At 40.9% G+C, this 20059-nt stretch overlaps 3 protein-coding genes across 8 annotated transcripts in view; all 3 read right to left on the bottom strand.

Moving 5' to 3' along the window:
- The window catches only part of LOC5666767 (mucin-2), a 31454-nt gene extending 26437 nt beyond the window's left edge, over positions 1-5017 (bottom strand). For 3 of the 6 annotated variants that reach the window (XM_061646389.1, XM_061646421.1, XM_061646432.1), the window contains exons 1-2: positions 4804-5017; positions 2260-3048 (exon numbers count right to left, since the gene is read on the bottom strand). In XM_061646389.1, coding sequence (XP_061502373.1) covers positions 2260-2981 — 722 coding nt within the window. In that variant the 5' untranslated portion in view covers positions 2982-3048; positions 4804-5017. Of the gene's footprint in view, positions 1-2259; positions 3049-4374; positions 4477-4695 lie in introns of those variants that run through there. The other 3 variants (XM_061646393.1, XM_061646410.1, XM_061646402.1) reach the window with 3 other exon arrangements.
- A 3385-nt stretch (positions 5018-8402) lies between these two features.
- Positions 8403-9593, bottom strand: LOC1272294 (gametocyte-specific factor 1 homolog). The gene has a single exon (XM_311237.5). It carries the CDS (start codon positions 9345-9347, stop codon positions 8718-8720), a length of 630 nt encoding a protein of 209 aa, XP_311237.5. The 5' UTR covers positions 9348-9593; the 3' UTR covers positions 8403-8717.
- Positions 9594-14660: 5067 nt separating this feature from the next.
- LOC11176039 (uncharacterized) lies at positions 14661-16996 on the bottom strand. The gene has a single exon (XM_061650862.1). It carries the CDS (start codon positions 16210-16212, stop codon positions 15583-15585), a length of 630 nt encoding a protein of 209 aa, XP_061506846.1. The 5' UTR covers positions 16213-16996; the 3' UTR covers positions 14661-15582.
- Positions 16997-20059: the final 3063 nt, after the last annotated feature.

Here is a 20059-nt window from a genome sequence, read left to right as displayed (position 1 = left end):
ACCAAACTTTGTTTGTTTCAACGCCTACTTTGATTAAAAGCATTTTGATTATTGAATAATTTTTAAGGCCTGATTTAGTAACCAAACTTTTTTTTTTTCAATGCCTACTTTGATTAAAAGCATTTTGATTATTGAATAATTTTTAGAACCTGATCTAGTAACCATTCCTTTTTGTTTCAACGCCTGCTTTGATTAAACGCATTTTGATTATTGAATAATGTTTAGGACATGATCTAGTAACCAAACTTTGTTTGTTTCAACGCCTACTTTGATTAAAAGCATTTTGATTATTGAATAATTTTTAGAACCTGATCTAGCAACCAAACTTTTTTTTTGTTTCAACGCCTGCTTTGATTAAACGCATTTTGATTATTGAATAATGTTTAGGACATGATCTAGTAACCAAACTTTTTTTGTTTCAACGCCTACTTTGATTAAAAGCATTTTGATTATTGAATAATTTTTAGGGCCTGATCTTGTAACCAAACTTTTTTTTGTTTCAACGCCTACTTAGATTAAAAGCATTTTGATTATTGAATAATTTTTAGGACATGATCTAGTAACCATTCCATTTTGTTTCAACGCCTACTTTGATTAAACGCATTTTGATTATCGAATAATGTTTAGGACATGATCTAGTAACCAAACTCTTTTTGTTTCAACGCCTAATTTGATTAAAAGCATTTTGATTATTGAATAATTTTTAGAACCTGATCTAGCAACCAAACTTTTTTTTGTTTCAACGCCTGCTTTGATTAAACGCATTTTGATTATCAAATAATGTTTAGGACCTGATCTAGTAACCAAACTTTGTTTGTTTCAACGCCTACTTTGATTAAAATCATTTTGATTATTGAATAATGTTTAGGACCTGATCTAGTAACCAAACTTTTTTTTTGTTTCAACGCCTACTTTGATTATCGAATAATGTTTAGGACATGATCTAGTAACCAAACTTTGTTTGTTTCAACGCCTACTTTGATTAAAAGCATTTTGATTATTGAATAATTTTTAAGGCCTGATTTAGTAACCAAACTTTTTTTTTCAATGCCTACTTTGATTAAAAGCATTTTGATTATTGAATAATTTTTAGAACCTGATCTAGTAACCATTCCTTTTTGTTTCAACGCCTGCTTTGATTAAACGCATTTTGATTATTGAATAATGTTTAGGACATGATCTAGTAACCAAACTTTGTTTGTTTCAACGCCTACTTTGATTAAAAGCATTTTGATTATTGAATAATTTTTAGAACCTGATCTAGCAACCAAACTTTTTTTTTGTTTCAACGCCTGCTTTGATTAAACGCATTTTGATTATTGAATAATGTTTAGGACATGATCTAGTAACCAAACTTTTTTTGTTTCAACGCCTACTTTGATTAAAAGCATTTTGATTATTGAATAATTTTTAGGGCCTGATCTTGTAACCAAACTTTTTTTTGTTTCAACGCCTACTTAGATTAAAAGCATTTTGATTATTGAATAATTTTTAGGACATGATCTAGTAACCATTCCATTTTGTTTCAACGCCTACTTTGATTAAACGCATTTTGATTATCGAATAATGTTTAGGACATGATCTAGTAACCAAACTCTTTTTGTTTCAACGCCTAATTTGATTAAAAGCATTTTGATTATTGAATAATTTTTAAGATCTGATCTAGCAACCAAACTTTGTTTGTTTCAACGCCTACTTTGATTAAAAGCATTTTGATTATTGAATATTGTTTAGGACATGATCTAGCAACCAAACTTTTTTTGTTTCAACGCCTACTTTGATTAAAAGCATTTTGATTATTGAATAATTTTTAAGGCCTGATTTAGTAACCAAACTTTTTTTTTTCAATGCCTACTTTGATTAAAAGCATTTTGATTATTGAATAATTTTTAGAACCTGATCTAGTAACCATTCCTTTTTGTTTCAACGCCTGCTTTGATTAAACGCATTTTGATTATTGAATAATGTTTAGGACATGATCTAGTAACCAAACTCTGTTTGTTTCAACGCCTAATTAGATTAAAATCATTTTGATTATTGAATTATTTTTAAGATCTGATCTTGTAACCAAACTTTTTTTTGTTTCAACGCCTACTTAGATTAAAAGCATTTTGATTATTGAATAATTTTTAGGACATGATCTAGTAACCATTCCTTTTTGTTTCAACGCCTACTTTGATTAAACGCATTTTGATTATTGAATATTTTTTAGAATCTAGTATCCATTCCTTTTTGTCCAAGCGCGCCGCCCCAACTCACCTAATGTAAACGATCACCTTGTTGCGCAGAATACGCCGCCAGCCGGGTGCGTTATTGTACGGTGGTGTCGTTTTCGGGGCCGGTCGCCGCTGCCGCACCGTTGCCACCGTCGGCGGCCTTTGCTCACCCTTCGGGGCAGGCGGCGCTCGGTCGGCTTGACTGGCCGCCGGCAGGGGCGGTGGTTTCGGCGCTATCTGGGGCATCCGCTTCCGGCCGGTGGTCGCGGCCGAAGCACTGACCAGCTTGTAGATGGTGGCCGGCGGCGGTGGCAATGTTGGCCGTACCACCGAGACCAGCTCGTTCGTGGCTGCTGCTGTCGGCTGTTGCTGCTGCTGCTGCTTGCCCGCAAAGCTAACGATCGTGCTCGTGGTCAGCCCGTTACCGGGCCCGGCGCTGTGGTACGAAACCGAGGGCAGTGTAGCGTACACCGTGCGCCGCAAGCTGTCGGCCGTGATCAGCACCGGGTTGGCATTGCTGGGCAGCTGGCCCCGGCGTGGTACGGCCGGGGCCAGCCGGCGTACCACGTGCGGCACGGCCGGTCGTGGTGCCTGTTTGCGCGCGTTCAGCAAGATCGTGGGATATCGATTCACAGCCGCAGATGGTGACGACGGTGGTGGTGCTGCTGCTGGGTGATGTTGTTGGGGCGGCTTCAGCCGCTGCATCGGCTGGATCGGGGCGGTGTCGCTCTGCTTGCTGCCATTGTCTGGCCGGGCTGCGGCCATCGGGGCCGCGCTTTTCCGCTTGCCCCACCCTGCTCCACCTGAGGCGGGGGGTAGGCGATGGGTGAATCTACAAATGAATAATAATTTCAAAAAAAAAAAGAATACAATTAGAGTTTCATAACTGGAGGAAGCATATAACGACACAAAACGGATCGGACGCCACCGAGCCATCGAAAAGCTAATCGTCGATCACATATTGCAATGTTCGGGTTGAATGTAGCGGCAGGTTGAATCGATGTGCAGCTTGTTGATACGGTTGATGGTGCGGGGGAGGCGGAGGGAGTTGACTCGTTGGCAGTAAGCGAGGGGGGAAAACATAAAAACAACAACAATTTAAATCACCGTGTCCTACATTGCAGCTACTCCCGTTTCGCTCCGCGCCTCCCCAACAAGCGTGGCAGGGTGAAAGGTTTTCTATCCTCCTTTCTAATGGGCATTGGGCGCGCGCACACACACACACACACACACACACACACACACACACACACACACACACACGCACAATCACATGTTTCATCTGCACAACTTCCGAATGTTTCGTTGGAACACAAGTTCCTTAGCGTTTTTTTTTTCTTTTTTTTTTTTGAGAGCCAAAAAAGGGCAAGAAACCCCAACAACACTCACACACTTACACACAGGGAGGAAAACAAAGAGATTGTTTTGATAGGAAAATCTTCTATCGTTAAAGAAAGAACGACAACAATGGAATTCACTATTTCCAGTGTATGTTTTGGAAATGCATTATTGGAACCACCTGTATGTGTGGGTGTGTGGCTAAGATTGGGTTTGTGTGGTTTAATTTTAGCACGGAGGTGGGTGGGGGTGGTTGGGGATGCTTAGAATGTTGGCAGCTATGACATAATCCGACACGAGAGGAATCTCCCGTTAAAAGGAGGTGGAACATATGCGTTTCACACCGACTATGTTCTGGTGGTTTTTGGGTATGTTGCACAGTGAAGCAACACCACCAACAGAACCAAAGAGGAGAGGGCGAGGGAGACAGAGATAAAGGCACACACACACACACAGCAAAACCACACGCACGCACGCACGGGGCGATTGTTGTGATTTGTGGGTGGACCATTGCCAAATGTTTGCGTGTATGTGTGCATGTGGGTGTTGTTTCCACTGATTTAAAGAGCACAATTGAACAACTTTTTTTTTCATACACAAACACTACACCTCACTTCAGCCCCCGCGCTCAGTTTTCCGATCCGCACCCCACTTTTTCACAGATCGGACGGTGGGATATGGGTTGAATCAAACGCGGAATAGTATTTTTATCTTCCAATATCACTCTTGCTGTGTGTGTTTGTGTGTGTGTGTGTGTGTGTGTTTGGCCGCCAGTTTCTGGTGTATTATTCCCTCCTCCTAGTTGCCTCGAGAGCCCTACCACTCCCCGCAGATAGTTCGTGCGCTCTGGTATGCGGTGGTGCTGGTGGCGCTTTGTTTCCTTCATCACACAAAGAGAGGTGCCTGGAGTTAGGGGGGGGGGGGGGGTTTGCTTCCAGCTGCATCTCGGAATTGCGCCACGGGGGGGAAAACCCCCCTTTTGCCAGGCACCACCTGTTTTGGTCGCTGAGCTGGTGACCAGCGCTGCACGCTTCCGGCCGTGCTTATTTACACTACTCTGGAGTGCACTGTTTGCACAACCCAGATCCGCAATCCTTGGGCTCTTATCCCGCTCTCTCTCTCTCTTCCCCTCCCCACCTACCACCAGTGGAAAGCGATGGCGAGGGAAAGCGTTCCCCTTCCCGTGGAGTGAGCGTTTGTTGTTGTTATATATTTTGCAAATCACTACGCTCTGCACATAATCACTTGCCTGGGCTTGCCCGCAACTGGCGAAGAAAAACGTTAGACAGGAGCACGAGCTTGTTGCGAAAACATTGTAGCTTTTACCGTACCCGTGTTTTGGGTGCCCCTACTCGCGGCAGGCTGATGCTGGTGTTACTGCTGTTGTTGTTGTTGTTGCTGCTGTTGCTGCTGCTGCTGCTGAATGATGGAGTTGGCCCGGTTAAACGGGATCGCTTGGCTAGGGCACGCAGGGTGACCAGAAATATCGACTTATCTGTATTCCTACCGAATTTTGATATGCCTACCCTACTAGCAATGAGAATGAAAAAGTGTGCAACTTTCAGGCGAGGGGCATGTAGAAGCATGGGGAGACGGTTGGAAATACGCAGAATTACGCGGAGGCGCGAGCGTGTTTTGGTTTCTACACAGTTTTTGCACTCACACAATTACACATGTGTGAATGTGTGCGTTCACTTTCAGTCTGCGCGCTCAGTTTGGTTTTCTCGCAGCGGCATGCGGGTATCGGTGTCTCGCTCGCACTAGTGCAGCGAGTGTTCCTCTGTGCGCTCCCCTTCTTGCCACCACACGAAATCGTCAGTTCAGCTCAAGCGTTCACCGTGAAAGGCTGCGCGCGTGTTAGCCTAAGTCCCGGGCGATCGAAGTTTCGCTAAGTGTTGAAGTGTTGTGCACATTGAAATGAAGCTGCGCTTTTCTTTCACCATTTATCTTAAATGTGTGATATGCGCTGCTTTATTTCAATGTTTATTTTTGCTGTATCGAACATCAACAACGGGATCCACGCAGTTTGACGGCTCTTTGAAATACGACGATTTTTTTATATTAAGAATTTGTGTGATTTTGTGGCAAGATTGTGTGAAGCTATGTGTGAAAATGCCCCTTTATTTGCAATAAAAGTGATAAAATATAAACCAAGTTTGATGTGTTCAAGTTTTTGTTTTGATTCAGGTGTACCAAGTCCGAATGAAGGAAAGCGCACAGTGCGCTACGAAAGAAACGAGCGGGAGGGGGTGTCAGTCCAGCGCAGCGCAATTCGCTGGAATCAAGTGGGAGGGGGTACCAGTTCAGCGCTGCGCAAGCCGAAAGAAACGGGAAGGAAGGGGTATGAGGAAAATACTATGAAACAGCGCGAGCGAGCGTTCTTTACAGCGAGAGCGCCTCGTGTATTTTAAAGGCAAGCAAGAGAGCGCATTCTCTCCGTGGTAGCGCTCCATACGCCATTTTTAATTCTCAGCCCAAAACAACGGACTTCGGATCCGTGCTTGGGCCGGACCCCCACCGCGTGTTTCTACCTACCCCTCGCCTGAAAATTTCGTTCTCTTTGTCTGTCGGGTACCGATTCACAGATGGGCACCCTAGAACTACCGATTTTGTTTTTAATTTTTCATACCGAAAACACAGATTACAGGCAGATAATATACTGATCGAGAGACTATAAAATAATTTTTCCTTTAATTTTATTTTATTCAAGAGGAACCCCAAGTGCTACAAATCCACCCCAAATAACCAGCTCGAACTCTATAGCTGATTTGAGGCTTTTTAACGAAAAATCGTTCCGATGTCGTACTTTGTAGCTTATTAAGAGATAAAAAGTACTTTGCGCAACAACCCAAATAGCCAGAATTGCTTAAACAGCTCATTTTGGCACGCTAAAGATCGCTGCTATAATCCGCCTTTTGCAGTGGTTAAACATCATCAAAGTTCCAGGCGGTCCTTCTAAATAGCGCCTAAGCAGCTTCCTTATGCCAGGGTGCCGGGGATTATTTTTCTTTGTGTTTTATTTTCAAGTAAGCGTCATCGATGAAATAAACAACACGATTAGTTTTGTTTGTGTGCATGTATATATTTTTAAATCCTTAATATTCATAAATTACACGAAATTTATCACAATTTACTGTACAATCACAATTACTTCCCTCAAAATCCCTTCTTCAAAGAACTAATCTAACTTTTGCATCAGCAATGAGATGATTGACGGCGTCAGACTTTGACAATTTGACAAGAGCCATCTCGTACCGATGTCATGCATTAAAAAGCTATAAAGTTTCACCAAGTTCGGTACACATTCTTAAAAAGCCTACAAATTCCATCGTTAACCCTACAAATAGTACTAATCAGCCGCAAAGTTCCAAAGAGTACCGTGTCCTTATCAAAAAGCTTTATGGTTCCACCAAGCATCGTTAATCACGCACAAAGTTCGACATCGGAACGATTTTTCGCTAAACAGCTCCAAATCAGCTATGGAGTACGAACTGGCTATTTGGGACATTACCGAGGAAGTCGAATTTCACGTTTTCCAGCTTGAGTAGATATGGAAAAAAGCATTCAAGAAGCAAATTGTACTGATTTGAAATTTAGAAAACTGCGTATCTCCGAATTTGCGTAAGGGCTTGGTACTTGTTCCAACGCATTGCGTTCTGCATGGAAGTGTCAACACATTTTACAAAGAAAAATTTAAACAAACAGCAATAATGCCTATTATTTATAGGTTCAGAAGTAATTATAATGTCAAATAACAACTGTGAAATCATTTCTAGTTCTGCTCAAAACAGTGCAAAGCATGTTTATGCTTTTTTATTGCATATTGCATACTGACCCGCACACACCTGTTTTGCAGCAATTATGAAATTACTTTCTCTACATTTATTTTGTTTTGTTTATAAAATTATTTAGTAGTCCAGCTACATGCAAAACTGCGATCGCAACAATTTAACATGAAAATATATCGACTTTCACTCGATATAGTTAAATCGTTTTGACAGACGCATCACAACGTGCGTCGAAATAGAAATTTTTCTACTTTGACGCTGCATCGTGCGTCGTTAACGCATGCGTCTGGCAAATCCCATACATTTTGGCAAAATCGCAACGCATTGCGTCGGAACAAGTTCCGCTCTCTGACACTTTGAAGCCCCATGCGTCAGAATCAAACAATTTAAGCTAAGCAGCCTAAGCTTGGAGTCAATTCTGAAATCAATTAGATGCCCCCTGTATTCTGCAATCTGTTTTAAACCTACAACATAACCTACAAGGACTTTATACAAAAATGTGTACATCGTTTGTGCATAGCATGAAATGTGCAAGATGCACATTTCACGATCGCAAAAAGCTATCACATGGCGTTATGAATGGGGAAGCGTCTTCTAACATCTGCTAACGTTTCCCCAAGATAACTAGCGACGCCCGAACATGCCCAACGCTCTATGTGCAGCATCATGTTTCCAAGGGCAAGCCAACGTGTTTAACATGACCATCGGATACACAAAACCACCTGCGGCCAGCAGAAACTATTCAATTCAGCACCAACAGTCTATTAGTCCACTTCAGTTTCAATAAACTTATGTTCAAGCAGAAAGAGCAATATATTGTTATTGTATTTGTTATCGCAAAACTAAAGGAACAATCATAACAACAAACATAAGAACAAATATGATAAAACAACCTCCGGCACAACAGGCGAAAAGAAATAGATAGGGTAGAAGATGGTTATGGCGCAGTCAACTGTCATACAATTGGTTGTCATAGTTTTGTCACATAAAACTATTTAAGCATGTGTCCATCACGTAACAAAGCAATCCTCGGCCGAAGAACATAATAATGCTGAAAAAATATGGAAATTTGATTTCGACTGCAATTTGTCTGCTAGGGAACAACCTTTCTTAGTTCGCGTCTGTTCACACAAAAAGGCCGATTTGCTGTTGCTTATTTGATTGGGGAAGATTTATTTTGACATCATTATCGATGGATACAATGGTTGCTCTCGGTGCATTTTTTTCACACATCTAAATCTATAGTTGTCCTGCAAAAGAGGGACTCGCTGTTGTAAATTATTTGTTACAATTTAAAAAAAAAGTTCTGCAAATATCTCCTTTTCTGGTTTCTGCAACACACACACACACACACACACACACACACACACACACATCAAGTTTCACGATTTTGAGGAAAAGCGTCACGATTTTTCAGCATTTCAAAACGTTTCCTTTCTGCCTCACGAAATTGTCGTCTTTGAAATTTTGTCTTTTGAGTGGCCTTCCGGATGATCAGATTGCGCTCGCAATACTCTTGCGGATTGTACGGCGGCTCATTCATGTCGTCCCAATTTTCCTCCTCGCACAATGAATCGGACGTAGAGCAGTGTGCCGCCTCATCCGGTATACCAGTTCCGGACGGAACCATCGTACTATCGACCAATCCAGCAGCTACGCTTTGGTCGGATGGAACCAACGTATTGTCCATCAATCCACCAGTTACGCCCTGATCTGATGGAACTAGCGTACTATCCATCAACGGATTTGCCGGACACCCGATCGGATACATGAACGATTGGATTTGTCCCCGATCGGGGCAAGTCGTCGTGTGCACTTTCATCTCCTGCTCATTAACGTGGTGGGAGCTGTTGAACGGGCAAATAGCGATCTTGGCATTTCGATGTTGGCGCCGGCACTTGATCAGATGTTTCGCAAAACGCTGCGCAAGAATAGTGTGCGATTTGTTGTAAGGGCACTGGACAACGGCGCCAAAGTTGGTAATTTCGATGGGGTTCATGTTCATTTCGAGCAAAAAAAACACAACTTACTTTTCCAAACACTAACCGCACAATGAAAACCTATTGACGGCGGAACTCGGGCCAGATAAAGCGAAGGAAAGGCGTTCAGAGTCCTAAGCTCCAAACGAAAACGGGTTTATAGAATGAAGTGGGTTTCTGCCCAAAAGGAGCTATAAAACGTGGAGCTATTAAACCGACCCCGATGTTTAAATGTATTGGTGTCGATGCGTGTGAAACATATTGTGCCTTTTTGGAAATCTATGCAATGGTCTTTTTTCTGTTCCTTACGATTCTTTATGATGCATTTCTAGTTCGATCCGAAACACATCCGAGATTTTATGATCACCGCGTCATGGGTCGGTTAATGAAAGGATACATTATTTGGTGCATATGCGCGTGTTCGGTATGATTGCATTTTTCTCCTAATCTCTTTTCACAAGCTGTACGTACCAATTCTAGGGTTATTTTATTACCCTACGTGGGACCGTGTTGGTCACGCTTATTGACGAACTGAAGCCGTTCCCAAAAATGTCTGTTTTAGTGTTGAGAAATACGAATCCTATGAGGAATTTGAATCTTCGAATCTGAATCCCTTTTTGGTTTTCAAAACAAAGCCGAAGGAGGTGGAATGTGGCGATCGTAGATCGACACGAGTTTTCAAATAATTGGTTCGCGCTTCCCAGAAAATCTCAGCAATGCCTTAAGGACATGTTTGAGAAATAGAACAAGGTGTATTAAAGATACCAGATTGCAAAAAAGGGCCTTTCGGGCGTCGCTATATGTGAAGGACCGTACGTCATTTTAAAGCCCATTAGCCAATGGTTTTCGTAAACAAAACATTGCAAATACAGGCGGCCCTCGAGATGCACGGTTAATGGGGACCGAAAACGACCACAAAATACCGCGTATCTCAAATTGCCGCGTAAGTCGAATCTCGTGATTTCCATCCAAAATATCACTAATTTTCGTATAATTTGTAATTTCAGCTACTATATTAATTATTTGAGGTGATACTGACTGAGGGCCGGTCTGGTGGTCGGTCGTCAATTCGTATGACTTAACAACCTGCCCGTCATGGGTTCAAGCCCCGAATAGCCCATGCCCCCATACGTAGGACTGACTGTTAGTGTTGGGTTTCATGAATCTTTCGTTGAGATTCATTCATATGAATCTTCAGTTATGAGTGATTCGAATCTCGAGGCGAATCTTCAATGATTGATTCTCTAAATATTCATAAATCTCTTCAAAGTTTCTTGAATCTAAAAGATTCATATATCCATTAAAATTCATACATCTTTTATGGGATTTATGAATCTTCATGAATGAAGATGTATGATTTTCAAAATGTTGAATTTCATAAATCCCACCTAAAATATGCCCGTCGTGGGTTCAAGCCTCGCATGGACCGTATTCCCGTAGCAAAACAAATTATTCGGCTGCGTGGTATTGCCAAATAGTCGCGAAAGCCTGTATAGGCTAGCATGATCACGTAGGTTGTTACGCCAAGAAGAAGAATAATAAAAATATCATGCTCTATAAAAGTTTAAGGATTCATGAATCTTTCCAATCGGGATTCAGATTCATTGAATCATTCTAAAGATTTATCAAGATTCATGAATCTTAATCAGATCTACCCAACACTACTGACTATCCTGCTATGGTAACAATAAGTCAAAGAAAACCAAGCTCACTTCACCAGTGGGTACAGGCAGGCCTTGACCGACAACGGATGTTGTGCCAAAGAATAAGATACTGACTGAATCCAACCGTTTCAAACCTTTTGAAATGGTTTTTCACATTCGATTTGAAGAGAAATTATTTTGCATTTGATAATGTATGTGTCAGATCAGTACAATTTGCCCAAAGAACTGTCAAATTTAGAAAACCGCGTATCTCCGAATTCGCGTATAAGAGGTACCGTGTATCTCGGGGACCGCCTGTATAAGAGATTTCTTGGTTATATAGTGCGTTTTTACTTGTTTATTGATTTTGTAGCAAATATCCGTCATATTAACGAAATGGTTGGTGATTGTTTTAGACACGACATCTAAAATCAAGTAAGTAAGAGTACCAATTACTCTCAAATCGTCCATGCTTCTGATAGTTTCTCGCTATAATGAGTAGAAAATGAGGAATGAATGTGAAAAGCAGTTAAATAAAACATTATTATGTTATTAGTACTTAATATATCGAAAAAAAACAATGAATTATACAATATATTCATGGAATAACACTTAATATAATTGTTTTTTACTGCAATACCTTAGCTCGATCTATGTGTTAATGTGAAATATGAAGTTACAAAGCACAAAATATGTTTAAAGAGTATATTTAATCTAAAAACTGTTGTAGATTAAATACATGAACAAGTTAAAAAAACTAAAGAACGGTTTGAATACTGGGGACCTTAGACCTCGAATACACAAAGTGTTCCGCAAAAATAATTCAGACAATCATCAAAACTAGATACCAGATTGTCTACGGCCATTTATATAAAAAAAACGATAACGTGACCAGGTTACAGGACTACGCCACTAATTTAAAAAAAAATCCCCATTATTGTAAAGAGAAATTGGAACATAATGGTCTCATAATCCAATTAAAATAAGGTACATAGATCGACCCCTTTAGAGACCTGAAACTAAACCCATACTGATCCTGAAACCAATACATCACTTTTCATAGTTCAAGAACTGCACATGATCAAATGCCAGTCCTGAACCTGGTTACTGAACCTATGCCGATCCAGGAACCGATACTACTCATACCGGTACAATAACTCGTCATGCACTCATACCGGTCTTGGAATCTACCATGAACCTATACCGATACAGAAACTGATCATGAACCCATTCCGGTCATAGAACTGATCATGAACGCATGTCGGTTCTGGACCATATAATGTACCCATATCAGTTCAAGAACCGCTCATAAACCCATACCGATCCTGGAACCTATCATGAACCCATACTGGTTCTGGAATTGATATGAGCCCATGCCGGTCCTGGAACCGATCGTGAACCCATGCCGACCCTGGAACCTATCATGAACCCATACCGGCACTGGAACTGATACTGAATCCATAACGTTCCTAGAACTGATCATAAACCTGTCCTGGACCTAAAGCTGTACCCAGTGGCGGATTTAACGGTGCGCGGACTGAGCGGCCGCGGGGGGCCCCGTCAATGTAGGGGCCCCGTGTAAGGAAGTCCAGCATATAGAACAATGTGTACAGTAGTCTCAACAAGAGCTTCTGTGCTAGTTAGGGGCCCCATGGATGAAGGGACTCATAAACTATAGGGGCCCAGTACAGGGATTCTGAGCACACCCCCCCCCCCCCCGCCAGCAAACCATTGAAGTGGGTTTGATTCAAAACCTAATGCAACAATATGCACCCCCCCCCCCCCGCTCGACACCAACCGGGGGGCCTCCACTCCTTTTAACGCTTAGGGCCCCCAACACCCTAAATCCGCCACTGGCTGTACCCATGCCGACCCTAGAACCGATCATGAATCCATACTGGTCCTAGAACTGATCATGAGCCCATATCGGTCCTGGACCTGATACTGTACCCATACCGGTCCTAGAACTGGTCATTAACCCATACCGGTCTTGGAACGTATCATGCACCCATACCGGTACTACAATCAATAAAAACCCATAACGATCCAGAAATAGCACGCGATTTTATTTATTTTGTATAACAGTACCTTGAACTGTTCCCGATTCGGATTCAGAACGATTCTTGAATACATGGACTTCTTGAATTCCAGCCGACAAACCATACCCGGGATTACATGTACAAAGTGTAGGAATTAGTGTAGGAAATTTAGAATAATTTGTATAGTGATATAGTGATGTATTAGATAAAAAGTTTATATCCAGCATCGTAACGTCAGTATTAACACGAGGACGGTTACAAATAATTGGTTTAAAGATAAGAAAAAAAAACTTCTATAGAGCCTCCCAAAATTTTGATCTACTTTCGGTAGAAAATATTGAAAGAATATTACTTTTTTTAACATCCTAAAATTAGCTATCATGTACGAGCTGGCTATTTGGAGTATGGTATACCCGGGTGTGCTGGTTGCCAACTGGTAAAGTTTAAAATAAATGAAAATAAAATACTTACAGTTTATTTTAAACTACAATATATGCACCAAAATATCGGAAATTAGAAGTTGAGAGGCTACGGAAAATTTCAGGAACTCTATAGTTGATTTGAGGCTGGTTAACAAAAAATCATTCCGATGTCGTACTTTGTTGCTGATTAAGAGAAAAGAAACACTTTGCGGTTTAGCCGCAACTTGTAGGCTTGTTAAGATGGAACTTGTAGGCTTCTTAAGAAAGCGTACTGAACTTGATGGAACTTTATAGCTTTTTAATGCATGACATCGGTACAAGGTGGCTCTTATCAAAGTGTCAAAGACTGACGCCGTCAATCATCTCATTTCTGCTGCACAAGTTAGAATAGTTCCTTGAAGAAGAGATTTTTAGGGAAGTGATTGTGATTGTACAGTAAATTGTGATCCATTTCGTGTAATTTATGAATATTAAGGATTTAAAAATATACACATGTACACAAACAAAACAAATTCTGTTTTTTATTTCATCGATGACGCCTGCTTGAAAATAAAACACGAACAAAAAAAAATCCCTTGCACCCTGGCATAAGGAAGCTGCTTAGGCGCATTTTGAAGGACCACCTGGAACTTTGATGCTGTTTATCTACTGCAAAAGGCGAATTCAAGCAGCGATCTTTAGCATGCCAAAATGAGCTGCTTAAGCAATTCTGGCTATTTGGGTTGCATTCCCGAGGAATCTGCTTAACACGAATATCCGCGTAAGTCGAATTTCACGTTTTCCAGCTTGAGTAGATATAGAAAAAAGCATTCTTGAAGCAAATTTGACACCCGCTGCGGGTGATACTTTGAAGCCCCATGCGTCAGAATCAAACAATTTTAATTTTTCCGCACGCACGCCCGCAGTAGCGATTGCCGCTACCTAACTCGGGAACAAACTGTACTTGAAATATATAAATTGTTAACCAATGATGCTGATATACATTATAAAGGATTGTTTTCCAGGATTGTTTGCACGATTCTTTTCCAAAAATTATAAAAAATGTACAAAAATGCCAGAAATTAATGTTTAAGTTATATAACTATAGACAAAAAATGTTATAAATAGGTTGTATAAACAAGTGCATTACAAAATGCTCTTTAATCTGGTTATATCATTGTAACAGGAAACTAAGCCTGTGTATGAGTCAATTCTGAAATCAATTAGATGCTACCTCGCTCGTGAAACGGCCCGATGACTTCATCCATCGTATTCTGCAATCTGTATTAAACCTACAACATAACCTACAAGGACTTTATACAAAAATGTGTACATCGTTTGTGCATAGCATGAAATGTGCAAGATGCACATTTCACGATCGCAAAATAGCTATCACATGGCGTTATGAATGGGGAAGCGTCTTCTAACATCTGCTAACGTTTCCCCAAGATAACTAGCGACGCCCGAACATGCCCAACGCTCTATGTGCAGCATCATGTTTCCAAGGGCAAGCCAACGTGTTTAACATGACCATCGGATACACAAAACAACCTGCGGCCAGCAGAAACTATTCAATTCAGCACCAACAGTCTATTAGTCCACTTCAGTTTCAATAAACTTATGCTCAAGCAGAAAGAGCAATATATTGTTATTGTATTTGTTATCGCAAAACTAAAGGAACAATCATAACAACAAACTTAAGAACAAATATGATAAAACAACCTCCGGCACAACAGGCGAAAAGAAATAGATAGGGTAGAAGATGGTTATGGCGCAGTCAACTGTCATACAATTGGTTGTCATAGTTTTGTCACATAAAACTATTTAAGCATGTGTCCATCACATTCCAAAGCAATCCTCGACCCAAGAACATAATAATGCTGAAAAAATATGGAAATTTGATTTCGACTGCAATTTGTCTGCTAGGGAACAACCTTTCTTAGTTCGCGTCTGTTCACACAAAAAGGCCGATTTGCTGTTGCTTATTTGATTGGGGAAGATTTATTTTGACATCATTATCGATGGATACAATGGTTGCTGTCGGTGCATTTTTTTCACACATCTAAATCTATAGTTGTCCTGCAAAAGAGGGACTCGCTGTTGTAAATTATTTGTTACAATTTAAAAAAAAAGTTCTGCAAATATCTCCTTTTCTGGTTTTTGCAACACACACATACATCATGTTTCACGATTTTGAGTAAAAGCGTCACGATTTTTCAGCATTTCAAAACGTTTCCTTTCTGCCTCACGAAATTGCCGTCTTTGAAATTTTGTCTTTTGAGTGACCTTCCGGATGATCAGATTGCGCTCGCAATACTCTTGCGGATTGTACGGCGGCTCATTCATGTCGTCCCAATTTTCCTCCTCGCACAATGAATCGGACGTAGAGCAGTGTGCCGCCTCATCCGGTATACCAGTTCCGGACGGAACCATCGTACTATCGACCAATCCAGCAGCTACGCTTTGGTCGGATGGAACCAACGTATTGTCCATCAATCCACCAGTTACGCCCTGATCTGATGGAACTAGCGTACTATCCATCAACGGATTTGCCGGACACCCGATCGGATACATGAACGATTGGATTTGTCCCCGATCGGGGCAAGTCGTCGTGTGCACTTTCATCTCCTGCTCATTAACGTGGTGGGAGCTGTTGAACGGGCAAATAGCGATCTTGGCATTTGGATGTTGGCGCCGGCACTTGATCAGATGTTTCACAAAACGCTGCGCAAGAATAGTGTGCGATTTGTTGTAAGGGCACTGGACAACGGCGCCAAAGTTGGTAATTTCGATGGGGTTCATGTTCATTTCGAGCAAAAAAAAACACAACTTACTTTTCCAAACGCTAACCGCACAATGAAAACCTATTGACGGCGGAACTCGGGCCAGATAAAGCGAAGGAAAGGCGTTCAGAGTCCTAAGCTCCAAACGAAAACGGGTTTATAGAATGAAGTGGGTTTCTGCTCAAAAGGAGTTATAAAACGTGGAGCTATTAAACCGAACCCGATGTTTAAATGTGTAAAGTTTGGATCGGGTTGCGATAGTTAGAGCAGCGGTGCAGGAGGATTAAACATCACTCGCGGGGTCAATTTGTCAAAAACAAAGCAGAGTTTCGGATGATCACTGGGAGCCATCGGGGCTCCAGGTAACGAGTGGACACAATGAATTAATTTAACACATTAGTATTGTTTGTGCGACTTACGATAAGACCTAAACGGCTCCACTGAACCGTGTCACTATGCGTACTGTGCGTAACTGAGCAGTGCTCGGTCTTATCTTACATCTTTATTTATACGATGCATTTCCTTTTAGTTAGATTTGGTTTTACTTTCACTTTCTGTTTTGTGTCAATTATGCTGAAGATCAGTTTTTGGGTTTATATATGGTTGCGCTTATTCTGTATGGTCAGTTCTGGGGTTTTGTGCTTATGCGGTGTTTTGTTTCTACGCTTGGGGGTAACGGTTCTGTTATGGTTTTACGCTTCAAGTGCGTTCTAACGGGCTTTGTGCTGAGTAATGTTTTTCTCGCCTTTGAATGTTACTGTGTGACTTGCATGTTTTTAAGTGTTTTGGGATGTGTGGGAGTGTTTTTGCTGATTTACATTTCCTGACTTAAGGTTGTTATTGTGTGTTGTGTGTTGACCATTTCTGTTGTTTGAGTGTAATAAGAGTTATGTAAACTGAGTATAGCATATGCATGCTGCAAATGTATTGGTGTCGATGCGTGTGAAACATATTGTGCCTTTTTGGAAATCTATGCAATGGTCTTTTTTCTGTTCCTTACGATTCTTTATGATGCATTTCTAGTTCGATCCGAAACACATCCGAGATTTTATGACCACCGCATCATGGGTCGGTTAATGAAAGGATACATTATTTGGTGCATATGCGCGTGTTCGGTATGATTGCATTTTTCTCCTAATCTCTTTTCACACGCTGTACGTACCAATTCTAGGGTTATTTTATTACCCTACGTGGGACCGTGTTGGTCACGCTTATTGACGAACTGAAGCCGTTCCCAAAAACGTCTGTTTTAGTGTTGAGAAATACGAATCTTATGAGGAATTTGAATCTTCGAATCTGAATCGCTTTTTGGTTTTCAAAGCAAAGCCGAAGGAGGTGGAATGTGGCGATCGTAGATCGACACGAGTTTTCAAATAATTGGTTCGCGCTTCCCAGAAAATCTCAGCAATGCCTTAAGGACATGTTTGAGAAATAGAACAAGGTGTATTAAAGATACCAGATTGCAAAAAAGGGCCTTTCGGGCGTCGCTATATGTGAAGGACCGTACGTCATTTTAAAGCCCATTAGCCAATGGTTTTCGTAAACAAAACATTGCAAATACAGGCGGCCCTCGAGATGCACGGTTAATGGGGACCGAAAACGACCACAAAATACCGCGTATCTCAAATTGCCGCGTAAGTCGAATCTCGTGATTTCCATCCAAAATATCACTAATTTTCGTATAATTTGTAATTTCAGCTACTATATTAATTATTTGAGGTGATACTGACTGAGGGCCGGTCTGGTGGTCGGTCGTCAATTCGTACGACTTAACAACATGCCCGTCATGGGTTCAAGCCCCGAATAGCCCATGCCCCCATACGTAGGACTGACTATTAGTGTTGGGTTTCATGAATCTTTCGTTGAGATTCATTCATATGAATCTTCAGTTATGAGTGATTCGAATCTCGAGGCGAATCTTCAATGATTGATTCTCTAAATATTCATAAATCTCTTCAAAGTTTCTTGAATCTAAAAGATTCATATATCCATTAAAATTCATACATCTTTTATGGGATTTATGAATCTTCATGAATGAAGATGTATGATTTTCAAAATGTTGAATTTCCTAAATCCCACCTAAAATATGCCCGTCGTGGGTTCAAGCCTCGCATGGACCGTATCCCCGTAGCAAAACAAATTATTCGGCTGCGTGGTATTGCCAAATAGTCGCGAAAGCCTGTATAGGCTAGCATGATCACGTAGGTTGTTACGCCAAGAAGAAGAATAATAAAAATATCATGCTCTATAAAAGTTTAAGGATTCATGAATCTTTCCAATCGGGATTCAGATTCATTGAATCATTCTAAAGATTTATCAAGATTCATGAATCTTAATCAGATATACCTAACACTACTGACTATCCTGCTATGGTAACAATAAGTCAAAGAAAACCAAGCTCACTTCACCAGTGGGTACAGGCAGGCCTTGACGGACAACGGTTGTTGTGCCAAAGAAGAAGATACTGAAGGAATACAACCGTTTCAAACCTTTTGAAATGGTTTTTCACATTCGTTTTGAAGAGAAATTATTTTGCATTTGATAATGTATGTGGCAAATCAGTACAATTTGCCCAAAGAACTGTCAAATTTAGAAAACCGCATATCTCCGAATCCGCGTATAAGAGGTACCGTGTATCTCGGGGACCGCCTGTATAAGAGATTTCTTGGTTATATAGTGCGTTTTTACTTGTTTATTGATTTTGTAGCAAATATCCGTCATATTAACGAAACGGTTGGTGATTGTTTTAGACACGAAATCTAAAATCAAGTAGGTAAGAGTACCAATTACTCTCAAATCGTCCATGCTTCTGATAGTTTCTCACTATAATGAGTAGAAAATGAGGAATGAATGTGAAAAGCAGTTAAATAAAACATTATTATGTTATTAGCACTTAATATATCGAAAAATACAATGAATTATACAATACATTCATGGTATAACACATAATATAATTGTTTTTTACTGCAATACCTTAGCTCGATCTATGTGTTAATGTGAAATATGAAGTTACAAAGCACAAAATATGTTTAAAGAGTATATTTAATCTAAAAACTGTTGTAGATTAAATACATGAACAAGTTAAAAAAACTAAAGAACGGTTTGAATACTGGGGACCTTAGACCTCGAATACACAAAGTGTTCCGCAAAAATAATTCAGACAATCATAAAAACTAGTTATCAGATTGTCTAGGGCCATTTATATAAAAAAAACGATAACGTGACCAGGTTACAGGACTATGCCAATAATATTTAAAAAAATCCCCTGATCAATCTAGGGCTGGACGTTGCGGTATTTTTCTTCACATAAATTTATTTTAACGACTAACTTAAACCTAGACGGATTGCGCGCGTCCGATCGCTGCCGTTGCCGTTCGTGGAAGAAGGTTCCCGCTGTTCGGGCGATCACCTTTCATCCGTTGCCCTCTCACGCACACCAACCAACGCGTTGATGGCCGCCAAATTATGGCACTCTAATTATGGCATTGCTTGTATTATTGCTGAACTCTCTTTCATGCAATCTCCTCCGCCGATCCTAACTCTTATGTATAAACATCCTCCCCCCCCTTGATATGGCATATCAACAAATCGATTGTTACCGGAACAAGCACAACACAACAAACTCCCGTCAGAACGGTGCAACCAAAAATACAGACTGCTGCACGTGCATTCAGCGCTATCAAACTATTCTCCTATCAATTTCTCTTTGCTCAAATCAACCTCCTCTGAAGCTGCGTTGTCTATTGACGATGGTATCGGTAACAGGCATATTTTTGTTATGGGACGTTTGTATATACCCTTACTGGTGCGCACAGATACTACTCTCGTTATTCCGTCCCTTCCAGCATGCGTCTCAACAATACGTGCCAAAG

This window comes from Anopheles gambiae, chromosome X (genome assembly GCF_943734735.2).
Source record: "Anopheles gambiae chromosome X, idAnoGambNW_F1_1, whole genome shotgun sequence".
Lineage (NCBI taxonomy): Eukaryota > Metazoa > Arthropoda > Insecta > Diptera > Culicidae > Anopheles > Anopheles gambiae.
The sequence above is the reverse complement of the archived record's forward strand: the minus strand, read 5'-3'. Positions and strand labels throughout refer to the sequence as shown.

Excerpts from the sequence above, each read along its gene's own strand:
- LOC1272294 (XM_311237.5), bottom strand. The coding sequence starts at position 9,347 with ATGAACATGAACCCCATCGAAATTACCAACTTTGGCGCCGTTGTCCAG.
- LOC11176039 (XM_061650862.1), bottom strand. The coding sequence starts at position 16,212 with ATGAACATGAACCCCATCGAAATTACCAACTTTGGCGCCGTTGTCCAG.